A 19,173-nucleotide genomic window follows, 5' to 3' on the forward strand; every position below is an offset into this window, starting at 1 on the left:
TCTGCCCCGCAGCAAAACCAAGTGAAGGCGTATGTGTGTGTGTCTGAGAGAGAGGAGAGTGCTGTTCCATCTGGAACACGGGGTGCAGCTCCTGCTGGGTGAAACAGTGCTGGGATTCACTGGGAGAAATGCTGACCTTGTGCATGATGGCACAGCACAGCCTGTCCCTGTTGCAGTGAGCTCGGCTGCTCTGCTTGGCAAACAGCGCCTGAGTGCACATCTAAGGGAGATGTCACTGTTCCCAACCCTCTGTGGGACCCAGCTGAGCAGCTGGGGACAGACACGGTCACAGCAAAGCAGAGCTATGTGTACAGCATCCTGCTGCCCAAGCCTGGCCCACCAGGCACTTCATTTATCACCCACAGCATGGATTGGTTTTACTGCAAGATGCAAGCTAATAGGGCCAGTGCATCACACCAGCAGTGCTCAGCCCCATGCAGCAAACACAAGCAAACCCCACAGGCAGCACAAAACCAGTCTCTGGGAACCCCCCTCGTGCTCTTGGACTCCAAGCACAACTTCCAGCTGCTTAAATGGAAAGGGATGGAATTCAGCTGCTGACCTCAGAGGCAAAAAATCACATCCACATTGCCCATTTCTGAGCCATACTTAGATAGGAAACTCCTAATTACACATTTCAGCTGTGTAAATTGAGGCACAGAGAGCCAGATGTCAGCGACGCAAGTACAGATGGAATTAATTCATGATGGAATAACTTAGGATGGTTGATCAGAAGCTAAGAGAAATGATTTGCCAAGGTCAGTAGGTATTAACTAGCTTTGGAAGTCTCTCCTGCATTTGAACCTGCCTGCCAAATAGTCAGCTTGTACCACACATACACAAGGAACTAAAAAGCAGGCTGGTGTTTCAAAAATGCTTTGGGGCCATGTCAGAGTGCTCAGATTTTGGAGAGCTGGATTCCAGAGAGAAAACTGCACCTTTCCTACGTGAAACTCACAGTGACAGGGACAGTACACTGCTGACAAACCTGGGAGTTTGAACCAGCAGTCCCAGCTGTCATTCTGCTCTCACTTCAGTGGGACTTGCATTGTCCTTTTCCTTTTGTAATAAAGAACAGCAGGGAGGGAGACTCAGACTGCATTACTCCAAGGTGCTGCTTGGCTCTCCACTAACGGCTCCTTGCTTTGGTGAAGAGACAAAAAGGAGAGGAGAAAGACCAAACTCCGATTGTCCTGATAAAACAAGCCGTTTATTGCTTTATTAAGTGGTGTATCACACTCAAGCACCCAGAAGAAAACAGCAACCGAATGCAAAGCGCTGACACCAGCATTAGCAGAGTGGGCTCTAAAACACTCACAGTGATGGGGGGAGGGCAAAAAACAAAACCCAAAATAGGACTGGGAAATAAACTGTCAACATGCAGATTTTGCACCAAAGAGCACCAGCAACAACTGCATGACATCTAGAGTGGCAGCAGCTGAGAGAGCACAGCCCCAAATCCTTGCTTTAACATTGGCTGTGACCTGAAATACACACACTGCCTACAATGCTGGCATTAGCATAGCAGAGATGTTACTAGCATTATTTCAGAGCCGACCTCTGCCCATGGCCTCCCACTCTCTCCTACATCCCACCTTTACACGGCTTTCTATATGCAAGCATCCCCCAGCTGTAACCTGACTGACAGCTGCAGTCTGCATGCGGGAAGCTGCTGCTGCCCTTGCAACTGCTGGATCAGAAGACAGCACTGCACTGCCCATATTTCCCCAGCAGATCAACCATGGCAGCTCCCAGACACGAGCTCTATTTACCGAGAGTTATGTAAACGTTGCAAATGGCAGCACAGGTCCCTGTGAAATACTGACATCATGTGAAAGGGCCGTGAGGATTAGAAAGAGTCGCTGTGTGCTGAGAGGGGGGTGAGCATTCAGGAGCACAGCCCATGCAGATGCTGGTTCAGCAGCAGAGATGCAAAGGGCAGGAGAAGCACCCAGGCTTCAGATGGACAACCTCCTGCTAAAATGCCCCTCCATCCCCAACCTACATCCTCCGTCTCCACAATTCCAGTTTCACCCACTCAAACATCTCCCACCCAGCACTAAGGTTTAGCTGTGGTATTAGAGGTCTGCTGCTGCTTTGCAAGCTCACACTCCTCCAGGGTAAGCCTGCACCAGATACACCAACTGAACCACTGTAACCTGCACCACTTTGGGCACCTGCACACTGTCCTCAAACAGAAAGCCAGGCTGAGGACCTAGAGAAACCATGTAACCCAGCCTTCTGCCTTTGTGAACACACGACCTAACACACAATGACCGCAAGTAATTAAAGCTCATTGTACGCTATCTGCAAGCTCACAGACCTCATCTCCCTCCTCTTCTTACAGAGCCAGGGAAGGCGTACTGCACGCCTGCCTGTCTCAGTCGTGTCCAAATGCTCACAGGGATCTGGGCTGAAGGGTCCTCCCAAGTCCACTCTGAAACACTTCCCTATGATTGAAAAAAGGAAAGTGAACTCACATTATATACACAGTGACATATTTCCTACAGCAAGGGAGAAAATAAATAAAAGGAATCAATCACCAGCTTGAATTTTCTTTTTCAGCCAAAGCGACTTATATTGCCATCCCTGTAACCGAACCTAGGGAAGCTTTTGTGCCTTTCTGGCCTTAGTTCAATAATACTTGCTCACATTCATCATTCTTGTCTGCCCCAGATCTATAGATCTTGGCGTTTCTGAGCAACGGCAAATTTGTTCTCTCTATAGGCTGTTTATTTTGCATTAATGCTCAGCAAAAATGCAATCCGCAGACCTGCCTCACACTACTGCCCCACTTTATCACTAAGAAATGAATCAAAAGCTGGGGGCACGGTTACGGAGTCACATATACAGTGCACTGAAAATGAACATCATATTGTTCCCATCTCCAATGATCAAGTCATATTCACCCACAGAGTCTACAGATAAGTTCATTGTATTAATAATACAGGGTTATATATAGAAAACACATTGACTTTATGCCTGAAGGGCCTTTTTTAAAGGCTTCTTTTTAATGCAAAATACATTTTCTCAGTTATGTGGTAAGAGATCGGACTTGAAGAGACACGTCTGCAGCGCTAAAGGGTGTAAAATAATTGCCTGGCAACTCAGTTCCCAAAGGAAAACAAACGTCAACCGTCTCCCACAGTCTCCATTACAAAGCTGGGAAAGACAAGATTCCTCGAAGAGCCAAAGGAGCCATCCTGGAACGAGCACAACCAGTCCCACGTGCCTTCAGCCTCCTTGCTTTGGCTGGCTGTCCCCAGGGCCTCCCTTCCAGCACCCATGCAGGACAGGGCTAAGGGAATGGTGAGGCTATGGGCACAGCCCACCTCAGGCTGCTGATTGCTCCTTTCAACACCTTTTCCATTTCCACTGATGGGAACGATGCTCTCACTGCAGATGCTGACACCTGTGCTGGCTTTGGGCATGAGAACACATGGGAAAGCAAAAGGGGTGGTGATACCAACACACCCAGGCTGGCTCTGCTTGAGGGCTGGAAATAGTCTCTGCATAGAAATTTGCATTCACGTGACAGGGATAATAGAAGCTGCAGCTACCTTTGCTGCAGCTGAACCTCTGCTGGGAAGTAAGGTGTTATTAGCTTCACTGTTGCTGCATGCTCCTATGCTGTTTCTAGGCCAGCTCCAGTAAATCTGCAAGTTCCTGTGCTGATGCCAGTAGGAATCTGCAGTTCGGATCCATGCTCTGCTCCACTGCCTGATGTGGACAATTAATTCCATATTCTAAGGACCAGCTCTGAGCTTATTGATGAGGTTCAACTTAAGCACACGCTCAAAGTCAGGATTTTCAGTGGCCTGAGCAGAAAGGATATTACTCCATGCAGCAAGAGAAGCAGTTTTGCTTGAGAAGGATGCATGTTGCTTTCCTTCTTTGCTGCAACCACATATAAAACTTCCTGCTGCCTCTCGAACCCCACTGTGCCTCAGTAGCCCCTATTTTGGTAGCCATAGCACTTTCCACTAATCAGTAAGCGTGGGATCCATGCAGATCAAATATGCAACATAAAAATTAACCTCTGTGGAGCAGGCAATCATTGCAGCAAACGCCACTGAGGGGCTGCTACCTTCAGCAGCTGCTTCCTAAGGACCCCTATGGGACAGCAAGGAGTGGCCCCTTTCCCTGCCTCCTCTCAGGAAGAGCAGAGTGTGCTGCCCCACTTGAAGAGATAAGAGCACAGAGGCTGACAGGGGGGTGTTAATTGCAACCTTCCCCCTCACGTCTGTCATGAAATGACACTGAGTCACCAGTAGCTCAAAATAGACACAGGTACAGAGCTCCAGGCCACACCAAACTACGTAGAGAAGCCTGAAAAGCTTTTTCTGTTGCTCTGGAGCAGACACGTCACTTCTGTTTCCACTCTACAAAACCTTTCTGAAGTCCCAACCTATGGGAATATTATCACAGCTGCTGACTCAGTGTCCACGCAGCCCTTCTGCTCCCAAGCTTGCTGAAGATTCACCTAGCTGTATGAATGCAGGTGGCACTTCAGTCTCTGACAAATTATCTGCATTTGGAACCCATTTGTAGCCCACAGTTCTCTTTAGCAGCACATCTACGACAAAACTAGCAGGTAGACAAACCCTTCTTTTTAAATGTTGCGTCACTGGCAGCAAAATAACACATTGTGAACAGATCCCATGCCTCAGCCCCAGCACAGAACAGCACTGCTGGCACATTTCAGACCAGGAGGAGCGTGAATTCCACGTGCAATAAGCACACAGCAGCAGGGGTTCACAGAAAGAGGCCAATGCTCAGCTCTGTGAAAGCAAACAGCCACAGGAATGCATCAGAGCATCTCTGACACATTCAGAGACAGATAATTTTTTCTTGTGCCCAGTGAGCAGCTGAACGGAGCCGGACAAAAAGTAACCTAAACTGTACATGCCAACTTAAATGCAGGCTCCTACAGTGTGGCAACTGCCCCTGGCCACAAACAGGGCTGCAGTTAAGATCCACACATGTGCCCTGAACCGTGCCAACAGGGCACCTTCATCCTGGGTTCAGCTCCAGACTAGGGTCTCTGATCTGCACTGTGCAGGTGGGTCAGTGAAAACACAGAGAAGAGATGGAGCTCATGTCTCTGGGGGGCTCTTACTGCAAAGAAAAGCCCCTTCTATGGGCCACCAAAGCATCAGGGAGGCGGGATTCTGACCTGCAACTCTGCAGTGCCATCACTTCACTCTTTGCCTCTCCCCCCCACATCCATGCAGATCTGCAGTGAAGACCTTACACTATAAGCAGGGCTGCTTACCACAACAGAAACCACAATGCAAGCCTGACAAGAAAACCTGCCATGCAAAGAACTTCACGTTAGCTTAATTTACGATGAAGAGCTGAACTCAGGGCTAAGGGTTGCACCCGAGTCATGCCACAGTGCAGGTGTGAGGCCCACAGAGCTGACTGCAGCATCTCTCCCAGCACCAGGCAAGAAGCAGGGCAGAAGTGACACATGCAGGGCACTCTGAAGCAGCATTAATACAAGCTTTGATAGAAGCTGAATTCATTTTCCACAGTTGGAGGACAGTGGTGATTATATAAAAGCTATATGCTGAGAGAAGAGGGTTTCTGACAAGTCTTGCTCCTTTTCCCTACATCTGCCCTGGCTTTGCTTTGCTCTTAGGCTCCATCACCACCATGGATGCGTGGCTACAGCAAACGGGAACTCAGCTTAAAGAGAACTTAGAGCCGTTTCTCATCAACCAGTACAAAAATACTTCTGTTTAGTAAGTGATGGGAGGAAGGAAGCCACTTAGAAGGGAACTAACTTAACCGCCACATTTCACACTGAGCCGCAGCATTTTGTGGTAACTCACAAAATAGAGGCATGAAACTTCAAGCATCTGCAGATGGTGTTAGGGGTCTCCAGCACCCAAGTGCCAACACCCCACACCAGTCCCACAACCACGTAAGCTGCTTCTCCTCACCTCACACTGCAGCCCACACAAGAGCTGTCCGTGTCATCCTGCTCATTTGCTAAGTAACACCCTCCTACAGAGCTGTTTGCAAAGCACTCCACTCTCCTTCCATGCCATCCAAGGGTATGAAGGGGAGCTGTGTGCCTGCTGATGCTGAGCTCCCCCCACGTACAGCAGGGCAGGCTGGGAGGCGAGCACTGAGCTTGTGGTGTAAACAGACAAAGAGGCAGGATGAGAAGGTGCTCTGACCTCTATCCCCACCCAAGAACCTCATTGTTATCTGAGTGCTTCTGGTGTAAAGAAGTGGGGTGCAAGTTGTGAAGTGCAGACCTGTGACATACAACAAAGCTGGGCAGCTCTGAACACAGCACAAACCATACAACTCCATATCCCCCACCATCTTATCACTTGCCTTTTAAAATAACACACACACAAAAAACCCTACAGGCAATAAAAACCATCCTGTAGTTAAAGAACAATTAACTTTGAGATCTAGATATTTCTTGCAGACTTCTTGTAGTCTCACTTGGACTCAACATGCTCCCTGTAAAACAGATAGAAGCAATGAGATACCTCACCAGATGACAGGAATCCTGTTCCTTGGGGTTCACTATGAAACAAGCTATCAAAAAGCCAATGAACAAATGTGTCTGCTGAGGAAGTACACACAGATGGCCAAATTTCACCCTATGCCTTCAGTGTTAACAACCACCCTTGTTAGAGATGGGTGCTGAAGAGCAACTTACTGGGTTCCCCTCCCTCACTGTACAATCACCAGACCCTGCAAAATTCAGTGAGCACACCCAAGAAGTTGCCACCTCCTCCACTTGCCACCAGTGCAGAGATGAGCAAAGCACAAGACTTCAGGATTGGAAAGGCTTTGCACTCCTTGTTCAACAAACACCATGCCAAATACCAGACCAAAAAATGAACACAAGCACGTAACCCAGCATAATGAAGCTAATGAAGCTCCTGCTACTCCAGCAAAGCAGCCCCTAAATGTGGGTTTCCCATACAAGAGGATGATGTTGGAGACATCTGCTGATGCATCCAGTTCAGCTTGCAAGGAGGAAGCTAGAAAACAGGGCTGCAGGTTACATTAACTCCAACTGTCTGATCTGTGGAGATCATTCCTTATGCAATCTTACTAGTTACTAGGCTCGATATTCTGTCTGCTTTAATGTAAGCCTATTCAACTTCTCCTTGTAGCTTCATGCCCGTTTTCTTCCCATCAATACACCCTCAGCACCCATTTCATATGCTACACTTTCATCTCTTTCCACATTTCTTCACTCATCCTTCACACACAGATTTTACAGGAATGTCATTCCCTTTATACCAGCTCCCCCCGGTTTCTGCCTCCCAAAGGTACTAATTACAAGACAGTTTATTAGCCAGGCACATAACGTTTAGGTTTTAATTCCAGTCTGCTTTAAATGAATCCAGGCACCACTGAAGCAATCCACTGCAATCAATAATAGGCAAAGAGATTTTTCAAAAGCACTTAAGTGGCTTTGGAACGAAAGTGCCATTTTCAAAGAGACACTTAGAGTAAGTCACTCCTGTCAATTTGACTGTGGCTCAGAAAGCATCTTTGAAAAATAATACCCTCAGGCTCTTCAATCCATCACTACTGCAGAGCAAGTAAAGCAGCCCCAAATAAGTCTTTTCCTGCAAAGGCTCCAAAAGCAAAGACTGAGCATCCACAATCCCAGCCCACAAGACACCCATGAAGCCTGGCTACACCATAACTACCGAAGTAGTTGATGGAGAGAGAAAACCCAAAGAACGCCCAAGGAAGTCCACGTCAAAGCCAGGAAATGAACTCCATCATCACAAGGCCCAGGCCTCCATCTTCACCAAGAACTGCTGTTGCTCAGCCAAAAAGCATTATCCCATGGCAGAGCTGTCTTCTCCCAGGTCTGCCACGTGTCACGTTGCTCAAATGCAAATGAAAACAGATTTCCCTGGGCACAAACATCAGTCTTGACTGATGAAGGCAGTCAGTTTGGACATGACAGTTCCAGACAGTCAAACTGCAAAGCAAAACCCTGCCTTTAAGACATAACCCACATGTGGCTGGAGTTTTCTTCTATCCCTGCCAAGATGCCACCATCAACAGACTCTGCCTAGAGAGAATGTGCACTCAATTCAATGAAACCTTATAAATTCCCCATAGCTCTACTTGATAGACTTTCTTCATATGTAGAAGGAGCTCTCCAAGCAGTGAAACTCTGCTTTCATAACTCCATTCCAGACTTTCCCTCCTTTGGCTCAAAATCACAACTATGCAGAATCAAGTGGTTTCAAACTCTTATGCTGAGAAGTAAAAAAAAACCAATATCATCTCCTGGATGCAAACAAGCCAGTTTCTCCTCGACACAACACTCTTGCTCCAGCAATGCAATGAAAGCAAATAGAACTTTGCATTCAGATTTAATGGAGTTATTACCTAGCCAACAAATTGCACTCTGGACATCCAACCATCCATAGGATACAAGTGATCACATCCAAGTGATACACTGTATCACTTTGCACTTGAAAACAGAAAAGATCGATCTCATTCTAGAGGCTGCACCCACACCCTATCCTAGAGGCTGAACCCAAAGTTTCCCAGGAGTCCTTATACACAACTACAGTGATTCATTAGGGATCTATTTAAATAAGAAAGTAAAATAAACATCCTGGCTATAGACTTGTGCAGCACTGAATTAAGCTGAAGGATTCAAATCGAAACATCCATCCTCAGCTTCACGGGGCTCAATCTTAGGCCCCAAGCATATTCACAAGAGAAAGCAAGACGAAACGTGAACCTTCTGCCTTCTCTGCTAGCCGTGCCAGTGCCCTTCATACTCATCTCTTCAACATTATTCATTATCATAGTTTGCAGAAAGAAAAGCGCAAAACCCAGAGCAGCCCAAGAGCTCAAACAAGCCATGAGGTTTTTGTTATCCCCTTTTCATGACAGTAAAACAAACCTGGTGTCAAACCAACCCCTCTGCACCAGAGCAGGGAAGACGACATGGCATGCACGTCCCTGCAGAAGCACAGCTGAGGTCAGAAGGTGATCACAGTGCTGAGAACCTGCAATGGAACCAACCACAGGATCACGCAAATCAGGAGGTAATTCCCAAGGAATACCGTTGCACTTCACAAACAGGCACCCACCAGACAAGGCAGCCCTTCAGCAGCAGCTCCTGCCCCTCAGCCAGCAGCTGCGCTGACTTCAGACATAAGGACCTGCATTATAACTAGCAAAAGGCAGCAGGAAACAAAGTGTGCATCTCATGCAGAGGCTGAAAGGCCCATTGTAATTAACTGCTCTCAGCCCTGTACGTTGAACAAGACAAAAACAAAAACACAGTTTTCTGTTACTGGTAAGCCCAAACAAATCACAGCTCTTTCTGCAGCTCAGAGAAACTACAAGAAGCAAACCTTTGGACTGGAAAATGAAAACTCCAAATGTGAGCTTCTCCTATTTGAAGTCCAGACCTTGTTACATATTGTTATTTTCCTGTTGATTCCCAATTAGAGGGAAATAAAGGAACTATCCCTAGTTTGGCATCTCAGTATATCCTGCAGCACTGCCAACTGTATCAGGAAGAGAAGCAAGCACGTTTCCAGCAGATGGAAGTCATTAGCACGGCCCAACAAGCAGCAGGATACCACCAGGGCATCTCTCTTTCACAGTGGTATAGGCTGCCCAGGAGGTTGTGGAGTCACCATCCCTGTTTAATAGACATGGAGATGCAGCACTGAGGGATGTGGTCAGTGGGCACGGTGAGGGTGGGCTGAGTTTGGACTGGGTGACCTTAGAGGTCTTTTCCAACCTTCACGACTCCATGATTCTTCCAAATTGTTTTCTTTCACTCAGTATTTGCAATTTCTCTTTGGGAAGCTTCCGATGCTTCTCCTCTTTTCCTTCAACGTTTCTCAGTACAGATTTGTACATCCACATCCATGTCTGGTGTTATCCAGAGGTGTGGGAGACTTGTCCTCCTACTGTATAAGACACACAATAGGCTGCCTGCAGCCTCTCAGGGATTGCCACAGCAATGAGGTTTAGCTTGCACCCCAGCACCCTAATGTTCCCAGGCAACTCTCATTTCTATTGCTAAGCATGCACCCACCCCCGTTTGCACGAAGCAGAGGAGTGGGAAGAGGTAGCAGCTATTTCATATCCTCCTTCTCAGAAATAAGAAACAAAGCTCCCAGAACAACCTTTTTGCAGCTCTTCCTGTTGCAGCTCTACCAAAGGAAGCAAATAACATTTGTTGCTCAACACAGACCTCAACTGTCAGGTATCACCTCGCGGAACACACCCACGATAGATATATACTTCAATGCCACTCCTTATATACTGACCCCAGAACAATGACCATTTCAATCCAGACAGAAAATCTAAGGTTCAGTGGGAGAATATACCACTAGAAGTGACATCTTCTGAAGTGTTTATTCTTTCACACCCACATCACAGATCCCTTCCCAAACAGCCACGTTTTCAGTTTCTTTGTGGAAAAAAAACATACATATATAGAGAGAAAACGTTGGATTCAGACACAAACATCAAAGCGCCAAAAAACTTGAAAGGAAATCTGACATAGTTGCTTCAGAAGCCATAATGCTGATGAGTCACGAAGACCTCAATACAACTGAATTATCCAGGTTCTTTCAAACACTTCACTGTCATTTTATGGATCACCGTAACACTGAATTTTAAGTCCTTCTCCAGCTTCTGTAAACTAAGGAGTTACGAATTACACAGACAAACAGCACGGTAAGTGTTTTAAAAGGACATTTCAGTATTAAAAACAAGAGAGCTCTAGCAATCCCCACCAAGAAAGCAGACCATTATGAAGCATGAAAAAACAACTCCCACACCTGCCCTTGCAGCCATACGTTTAACATTCAGTGGGCCTGAAACCATGCAGAAATCATCCATGGGATTGCTGCAGACACTGAAAAGATGTTTAGAAATACAGGTTGATGAACCATCTGCTTGACAGGGAGAAAGGATAGATATTGTGAGAAAGAGACAACAGAAAGGAGAAACAAAAAATCAAACCAAAGCAAATTGCTTTTCTCCTTCCTGAACCACGGAAAAATAGACTAATAAATATTCCAACAAACCTGAAAGACTTTGCTTTTATGCTTGCTGCAAGCAGTCATATAAAATTATGGAGTGCTTTCAGGCACTCAATGCAAACTCCTGTCACTGATCTGAAACTTCAATGCAACGGGCACCGTGTAATGGAAAGAGGGGGTCTGCCTCCCTCTGTTCGGGAATGAATGTTTAGGTATCAAAATGCAGAAGCGTATCACATCCAGAATAAGGCTGAAAGATGCTAAATGGAGAGCTTAAAAAACCTGATTTTAGCTGTGGTTTCTTCCCTATCTTTGTTCAGTGGGAAGGGATAGTTCTAGTCATATTTGCTTTGTAGGTCTCCATCTCCACATGCATTCTCACTTGAAACCTGGAAAAAAGGGATCATGAAATCACAGAATATCCTCAGCTGGTAGGGACCCACAAGGACCATCAATCCAACTCCTGGCTCTGTACAGGTCTACCCAAAATTCAATCCACATTTCTGGCAGCATTTCTCCCTGCTTGCATCCATCTACTCAAAGTAAAATATCTCAGAAGTAGGGACCAACTCTCTGAGCATTTACAGAATGCTTCCCTAACAGGGCAGAGCCCTCCTGGTGCCAACAGAAGGAATTGCCAGACACTCCAGGAGTGCCATCAACAGTTTGCTATCACTATTCATTGTACTCATACTGTACAAAGTGTGGAATCTCTTTCTTGTACAGTAGGCAGTGTCATCTGCATTGCCATATATATCTCCAAGGAAACAGAGTCTAAGAGTTGCAACACGGTGACCTGGAGATGGGACTCTTGGGGTTCTAGTCCTGATTTTGCTGCAGATAAAATGAAACCCGGTAAATCAAAACCTGTGGCCCATTTTTCTACGCAACAGGAAAACGTGATTTCTTCTTGACTTCACGGGAGCGCTTCTACACAAAGCATTATCGCCTGCTTATTTAAACTTCCTCAGATGACGCTTCAAATACATCACTTTGCAGAATCATCTGGAGTTAATCAGAAGACGAAGCTAGGCTAATTCATCCAAGCTGCAACCTCACCTAGTAAATAGTAACATCCACTGCTACTGTGAAGGAACAGCCAGAGACCAGGGAGCATACAAATAAAGAAACATTTGAGCTCATTATACACAGAGGACAAATTTTTTTCTTGATGAATTGCAGAATAACTCTTTAGAAGCAATAAATTTATACTGCTGTAGCGGAACAGGAGCTGGGTCTTGAACTTTCACAGTAGCCTGAAAGTAAGGGAACAGAAAGTTCATGCAACTTGAGAAATGCTCCTTTCTGGGGGAACAAGGAATATCTGCTTACCTGGTAGAGAAGGAGAGGGATCACAGCTCAGCTGACCCTCTGGGATGGGTGCTACGCTGCAATTTCTATGCAGGGTGACTCTTAACAAACCCAGACCTCCACATCACTGAATTCTCTCTCTCACCTAATTCACGATCCCTTCAAAACCTCAGCTGCGTTAATACTGAAGGACACCAAGGCCTGCTTGTCACACAGGCATGCAGCCATTGCAAAAGAGTTTGAGGGGGTCAAGGATAGTCAAAAGAACTGAGACTTGGTTGTTCTTGGGTTTTTTTTATTATTATTATCATTTTTACGACAGATCATAACATTTCTAACAGACTGCTCTTTATTTCAAGGCTCACAAATGCTGCTCGGAGAAAAAAAACAAAAAAAGGAAAAGCTGCCAAACTTTTCTGCTAAAGATAATGAAAAAAAAATTAAACATTAAAAGCAATCGCTCTGCACTCTCACTTGTCAAACGTGCTTTTCTTTTAAACACGTTTAATCAAGAAGCCATTGGATTTTAAGTTTGGACTTACACTGCAAACGGCACAGAGCATATATTATGAGAGATAAATATGTGGCTATCCCCATTTCATCTATTAGCAGAAGGTAAATCATAACTTTAAACCAAAGTGTAAATGTCAGTTATGCACAAAGTTTCCTTGGTACTCAAAACCCAATCTGGAGAATGGGCCAGAATTTGTTTCTGCTCATTTGCATGAAGTTTTCATGTTAATGAGCCAACACTGACCCAAAGCACAGAGGAGCCTGCAGGCAGCAGAACCCAGAGCTGAGCACCCTTCTCTTCCACCCTGCAGTCACAGACCCTACAAACACCAGCAGGCTTCCAAGGCCACTCTGAATGCACTCAGCAGAGCCGGTTCAGAATAACTTTCTGTGCAACTCAGCTGCAAAACAGACAATATTCCCTAATGGGAAAGGCATACTAGAAACAACTTTCCAGAAATAACACAGCCAGCAAAGATGTATTAGGGAAAAATGAACTGTAAGCAATAACCAGCCAATGCTTGGCAATCTTCACCCCCGTTAAAACATTTATTTTCTCTCCATGTTTTTTCCCCCCTTGAATGCCCCAATGACAAATAAATTATGAGCATTACAGCTAATTTATTACTCAGCACTGCTGAGAATGGAAAGGAAAAAAGAAAGTAGTGGTATTTTAAAGCAGATTCTTATTCTAGGAAAATAAATACTTGAATAAAAAACAATAAATCAGTAGATTCAGTGGGGAAAAGAATGCTCTTGCAGTGAAGCCACTGGAGTGAAGCACCCGAAACTGGAATTCCATGCTGTGTCAGCACTGAAGCCACTTGGACTCTGCAGCTCTTAACTGAGCAGAAGTTTTATCGATATCTTCTGCAATGGAATACAGAATCACACTTAATCCCAGCTTCATCCCACGCACCTGCAGAACTCCTCCCAGCCAGGCCATCCAGCCTGCAGGCACTCGGGGACAAAGGCATTCCCTGGGCACTGTGGTACAGCAGCATGCACAAGAGGCTCTGCTGTGATAAGTGGGCTTTAATGACATCCCCCACGTGGACACTGCCATTGACCTCAAGGCCAGCTGGACTGGGTCACTACAACACTTTGACCTAACAGTGCTGTATTTGCCACATTTAACATGGGGAGGAGGGGCTGAACACCAAAACAACTTTAAAACCCCAAATCCAAATAGTGCCCTTAGCTCCTCAGCTACATCTCACAGGACATTATCTATGTCTGTTCCAGCATGAGCCCTTTGATGACTGACATGTTTTTATCTTTCATTCTCCTCCTTCCTCAACTTGGTATTTCAAAGTCTTCATTAATAACCCAAGCTCCAACAGTAATAAGTTGACCCAAAAGAACGAGCATGTCCCCATTATGGCCTGATTTTTGCATGGTCCTATACAGCGCCAGCAGTTGGGCTCAGTGATCCATAGGATCCCTTCCAACTCAGGATATTCTATGATTCTGTGGCATCACACACCTCATCAGTACCCAGAACCTCACCTGATTTACACAGTACTGCTTTTACTGCAGATACATTAGGATGGCTTTTGCAAGCTGCATCTGAACGCTGCAGCACAGGCAGAGCTCTTGCTGCAAAGTTAAGCGTGGCTCCAAAGTTTTCATTCAGGAAAACAAGAAACAATTTGGCATTCATTCCCACGCAAACACCAATGAACCCTCCCTGAGGAAGGACTAATTATTTTCCTTTCCATCTCCTGCTCAGGCCAGTCATCCCCTACCACTTGATACAACACATGAATAGCTACATTCAGAGCTGCAGCAAACAGAGGCATCTCAGTAGAGTTCTGCAACAACAGCCATACCCAGAGCACACCAAGGGACCGCTTTCCAGCACACTTCCCATATGCACACCCTCCATCTAAGGAAGCCCGTGACTTTGGCAGATGTTGGGTGTTCACATCTAGGTCAGTTCAAACCGGAGCAATCTGAGGCTAAAGGACAGAGGGAGAGAAAATTAAATCGGCCCCCTGCTCCACAAACCCCGGCTGGCAAGCTGAGAGCCCTTTGCCTTTGGCTACAGTGTGATTTCGCCACTGGCCAGGCAGAAGCTTTTGACAGGCAGGGTGACAAAACACCCCAGCAACAAATCGTCAGAGCATAGGAAGCATCAGTACCAGTTAAAATATTCCAAAATATAACGCCTGCAGGAATTCAAGGAGCAGAGGGGGGGGGGGAGGAGCTGCTGCCAAGGTATGCAAATCAGCGTGATGAAAAGCCCAGTGGCTGCATGGCCAGCACACTGCTGCACTGCCTGAAAGGCACAGGGCTGCAAAACGCATGTTCCCATCTCTCCCTCCTCGTGCCATCTGCACCAGCTAACACGCAGTTCTTCCATCTGCAGACCTCAGCTCCCAGTGAGCAACCCAGGGGCTGGAAATCATCCAGGCTTTCAGAAGTTGCTGTTAAACCCTGAGTAACTTCTGCAGCAGGAATGCTTGCAGCCTACAAGCAGCACTTAGCCCAGCGCCACTGCAGACACTGGGAAATTCAAGTTTCCAAAAGCAAGCAGGAGTAATGAAATAAAGCCAAGCAAACGCATGCTCAAAACCTTAAAGGAATATGGAAATAACTGGGTGTATTCAACAACTCCAGAAATTAAGGCAGAAGCACAGGCTTGCATTTACATAAGCAGGGTACAGCACCAAGTCAGTCTGGAACACGTGCATTTTGCAGGCAGAAAGAGCAAAACATTCTGTAATGTGATCCTGATCAGATATCCCCTAAAACTTCACAGGAAGAACCTCAGAGACACCACACTAATCAAACATAGGCCACCACTACTGGCATCCTGCGGTATTTTCACTGCAGAGTTCTGTGGGAAAAAGAATTGGACTTTATAGATTTTTATCAGCATTTATTATTTATAAAGCCCTGTTGGCAAGCACGATGTTTTATGAACAAATAAAAGTGAACGATCTTTGCTTCAAAACCACATAATGAATGTATACTTTGCACATATACTTGAGCGGGCGCCGCTAGCTCATTGTGCAGGGAAAACAAGGGGAAAAAAGTTTCTACATCTCTAAGAAGATTAAGAAATTACAGCACGCCCTTTTACATTTACCAACATGAAAGGCAAAACCAAAACAGAGCTTTCCAACTGCTCCTGATGAGCCAAACCCATCTCATTTCCTTACCATGCAGAGGTGTTGTCCCTACGGTCCCCCCGTGCAATACCAGGCAGGCAGAAGTGAGGAAATCCACTTGTCGCCATACAAGGCATAAAGAAAACAAAAGGGTTTCTCTTCCTGAGTTGCAAATAACCAGGGAACACAATAACCAGGAAAAGCTACACGTGTAGCCAAGCACAGTACGAACGCTGTGCTCAGTCACTGCTGACAAGCTAAAATTAGTAGTTTAACCAACTGCCCAGAACTAAGCACTGTGAGTGCCTCTCCAGCATCTCCCTATTCGTCTCTCTGGTTGCTCTCACCTATTAATTTGTCCCTCGGGGAGCAGCCACACAGAGCCCAGCAGTGAATTAATTCACACCCAGCTACACCTGAGCTACTCCACAGCGCTCAGCTGTGCTTGGTCCTGAGACAGCACCTGTGAGCAGCACCTGGCCCCACAGGTCTGCAGAAGCAATTAGGTCCACCATGCCTTCACTATGCATTGCTCCCATCATGCTTCTGCTCCCCCACAACACCTGTAAGCACAGCCCTCACCCCAGTTCACCCTCCAAAGATAATTCCACATTTGCATCTGTTCATTGTGCTGAGAACTGCGTGGTATTTGCAGTGACGGATGATGAATTATACAGGGAACTGAGGAACACTTGCACAGTGCAGCTGGGCCGCTGCTTATGCGTACTAGGGATTGTTTGGAGCTCTGTTTTCTTTGATTTCTCTCACTGACCAGTTGCCAGGCTGGCACCAGGGCTTGATGTTCAGGTTGGTGAGGATGCACTTCACTCCATGAGGGCAGCAGCACCTGGGCCGAGTTCACCATCAGAGGAAGGAGCCAAGGCTCTGGCAGCATGTTTTCCAAAACTCTCCAACATGCAGCAAGTGCGTTACCTTCAGTGCAAAGCACAGCCCGAGAGATGGGAGAAACAGGACAAGAACTGCAGGGCTGCAAACAGAGCGCAATGCAAAGGAGTTTGGGGGAAATGCCGTGCTCAGGACTGATCTGCTCATCCTACCCAGCAGGTGTTCACACACCAGCACAGCGTGCCCATATACACACATACACATTTCCAGCATCCTAGTGCCTGCTGGGTGACATCACCTCCACGGGTCACCCCTTGGCCATCAGCTGGATGAAGGATTATCCCTGGTTCATTCAGGCTGACAGCTCACTTTGCAAGGAGCTCAGTGGTAACAACGGACAGTCATACTAAGGTGCTACTCACATAAGAGAGAATTGCTGGATTTATCTCGACACAAATCCTTTGGAATTACAGGTACATTCCAAAAGAAACTGCTGTGCTTGGTAAAACACAGAGATGACTGCAAATTTCCATTCCACGTTTATGAACAGCGAATACAAACCACATTCATTTTAGCCACATACCTGGAAAAATTACAGATCACACTGAGCACAGATTTACATAATTAGATGAGCCTGCGAGAAGCAGTGCTAAGTACCAAATACAAGCACGGAATGCAGAGCTCTTATACTTTGCAATATATTACGTGTACAGCCTCAAAAAGCCTTAAAGATTTACGACTACATTTCTTTTCCATGGAAACTATAATTCTCAAATCCAGCACGCTATTTTGAGCCATTCGATTCAACTCTACACTTGCATCTGCTGGAAGCACAGCCCTTCGTGTGCTCGGAGAGACGGGCTCAGCCTCACGGACACCTTCCCAACTCTTTCCTTCGGTCCTGCTCTGACACCAGCCCGCAATAAGACTCAGCGCAAAGTCTTGTGTTTGCTTACCGAGCAGACGCGTGGGGCTGCTGCGCTTTACCACCTGAAGAGGACGGGGGTAATTAGCGGCATAGGAGAAGGGGGGGGAGGGAAAATGCCTCCTCCTCCTCGCAGGTTTTCTCGGTGTTCACCCAGCACACGGAGCCGGGCCGCCCCGCAGCCCGCAGCGGGAGGCGGCGGCCGCACAGCGCATCCATCCCCGCGCCCAGAGGAGCCCGAGCCGCGGCCGCACACGCGAGAGGGGCAGCGGGCGGGGAACCCCTCACAGTGCTGAGTCATTTAAGCCGGGAAAAGCCGGGTTGGAGTCAGACTAGCACGCACACACACGCATACGCAGCCGGGCTGCCCCGCGTTCACGGCAACTTCCCCCGGTGCGCGGCTCGGTGGGTAGCGGAGCACTCACCAGGTAGGCTCCCACGGTGCCCTGGGCCAGCATCAGCGCGCACTCGGACACGAGGAAGAGCTGGATGCTGGAGAAGCAGGATACCTTCCTCCGCCGCCTCCGCTGCCGCGCCGCGCCGGCCCCCGGCAGCTCTCCGCCGCCCGCCGAGCCCCGCTTCCCCGGCATCCTCCTCCGGGCACCGCCGCGGGATGGCGGCCCCGCGGCTGCTCCGCGCCTTCCTCCTCCTCCTCCGGGTGCCGCTCACAGCGGCAGCCCGCGGCTGCTGCCTCTCCGCCCGCGGGCTGCTGCCATGGCCAGCTCGCCGCCTCCTCCTCCTCCTCCTCCTCCTCCTGCCGTCTCTCCTCCCCTCGCCGTGCCACGCTCCCTCGCTCCGCCAGCTCCGCGCAGGCCGGATCCGCGAGCCCGCTGCCGAGAGGGGCGGGGGAAAGCACGGGGCTGGCGGAGGCTCCGCGGGAGGCGGGGCAGCCCCGTCCCGGGATACGCGCGGTCCGTTCCTCTACGGCCGCAACCTCCGCTCAGCCCCCGGAGCCGCCCCCGACCCTCAGGGTGGAAGTTTTCATACGGGGTGAGGCTGGGCTGCCCTCAGCCCCCTCCTGGCTGCGTCCGTTGGGAAGCGCTGTTTTCGTGCTCCTGTTCGTGAACTAAAGGTTAAAAGGAGGACCTATAAATACTGCGCGTTCTAAGTAAATAAATAAAATAAACGGTAACAGAATCACAGAACATCGCGAACTGGAAGGGACTCACGGGGATCATCGAGTCCAGTTCTCGGCCCCGCACAGCACCACCCAAAACCCACAGCCTCTATAGGAGAGCAGCATCCAAGCACTCCTTGAACTCGGTGAGCTTTGGTCCATGCTCACTGCCCTGTTCCACTCCTGCCTCCCTGCGATGCACAACCTTTCCCTAAGCCCCACCTGACCCTTCCCTGACATCCCCGCGCCTTTTCCTCGAGCCTGGGCCTGTCGCCAGCGAGAGGAGATGACTGCTGCTGCTCTGCCCCTCTGCGAGGTGGC

General features: G+C 47.8%; 1 protein-coding gene across 6 annotated transcripts in view; it reads right to left on the bottom strand.

Annotated features, from left to right (window-relative positions):
• SLCO3A1 (solute carrier organic anion transporter family member 3A1) overlaps window positions 1-18,673 on the bottom strand; it is a 126,267-nt gene extending 107,594 nt beyond the window's left edge. For all 6 annotated transcript variants that reach the window (XR_011904869.1, XR_011904872.1, XR_011904873.1 and 3 more), the window contains exon 1: window positions 18,161-18,673. Coding sequence is in view for 1 of the 6 variants with exons in the window: in XM_072345743.1 (XP_072201844.1) it covers window positions 18,161-18,325 (165 nt within the window). In the remaining 5 variants the exon portion in view is untranslated. The remainder of the gene's footprint in view (window positions 1-18,160) is intronic.
• Between the last annotated feature and the right edge of the window lie 500 nt (window positions 18,674-19,173).

This window comes from Excalfactoria chinensis, chromosome 10 (assembly GCF_039878825.1).
Source record: "Excalfactoria chinensis isolate bCotChi1 chromosome 10, bCotChi1.hap2, whole genome shotgun sequence".
NCBI lineage: Eukaryota > Metazoa > Chordata > Aves > Galliformes > Phasianidae > Excalfactoria > Excalfactoria chinensis.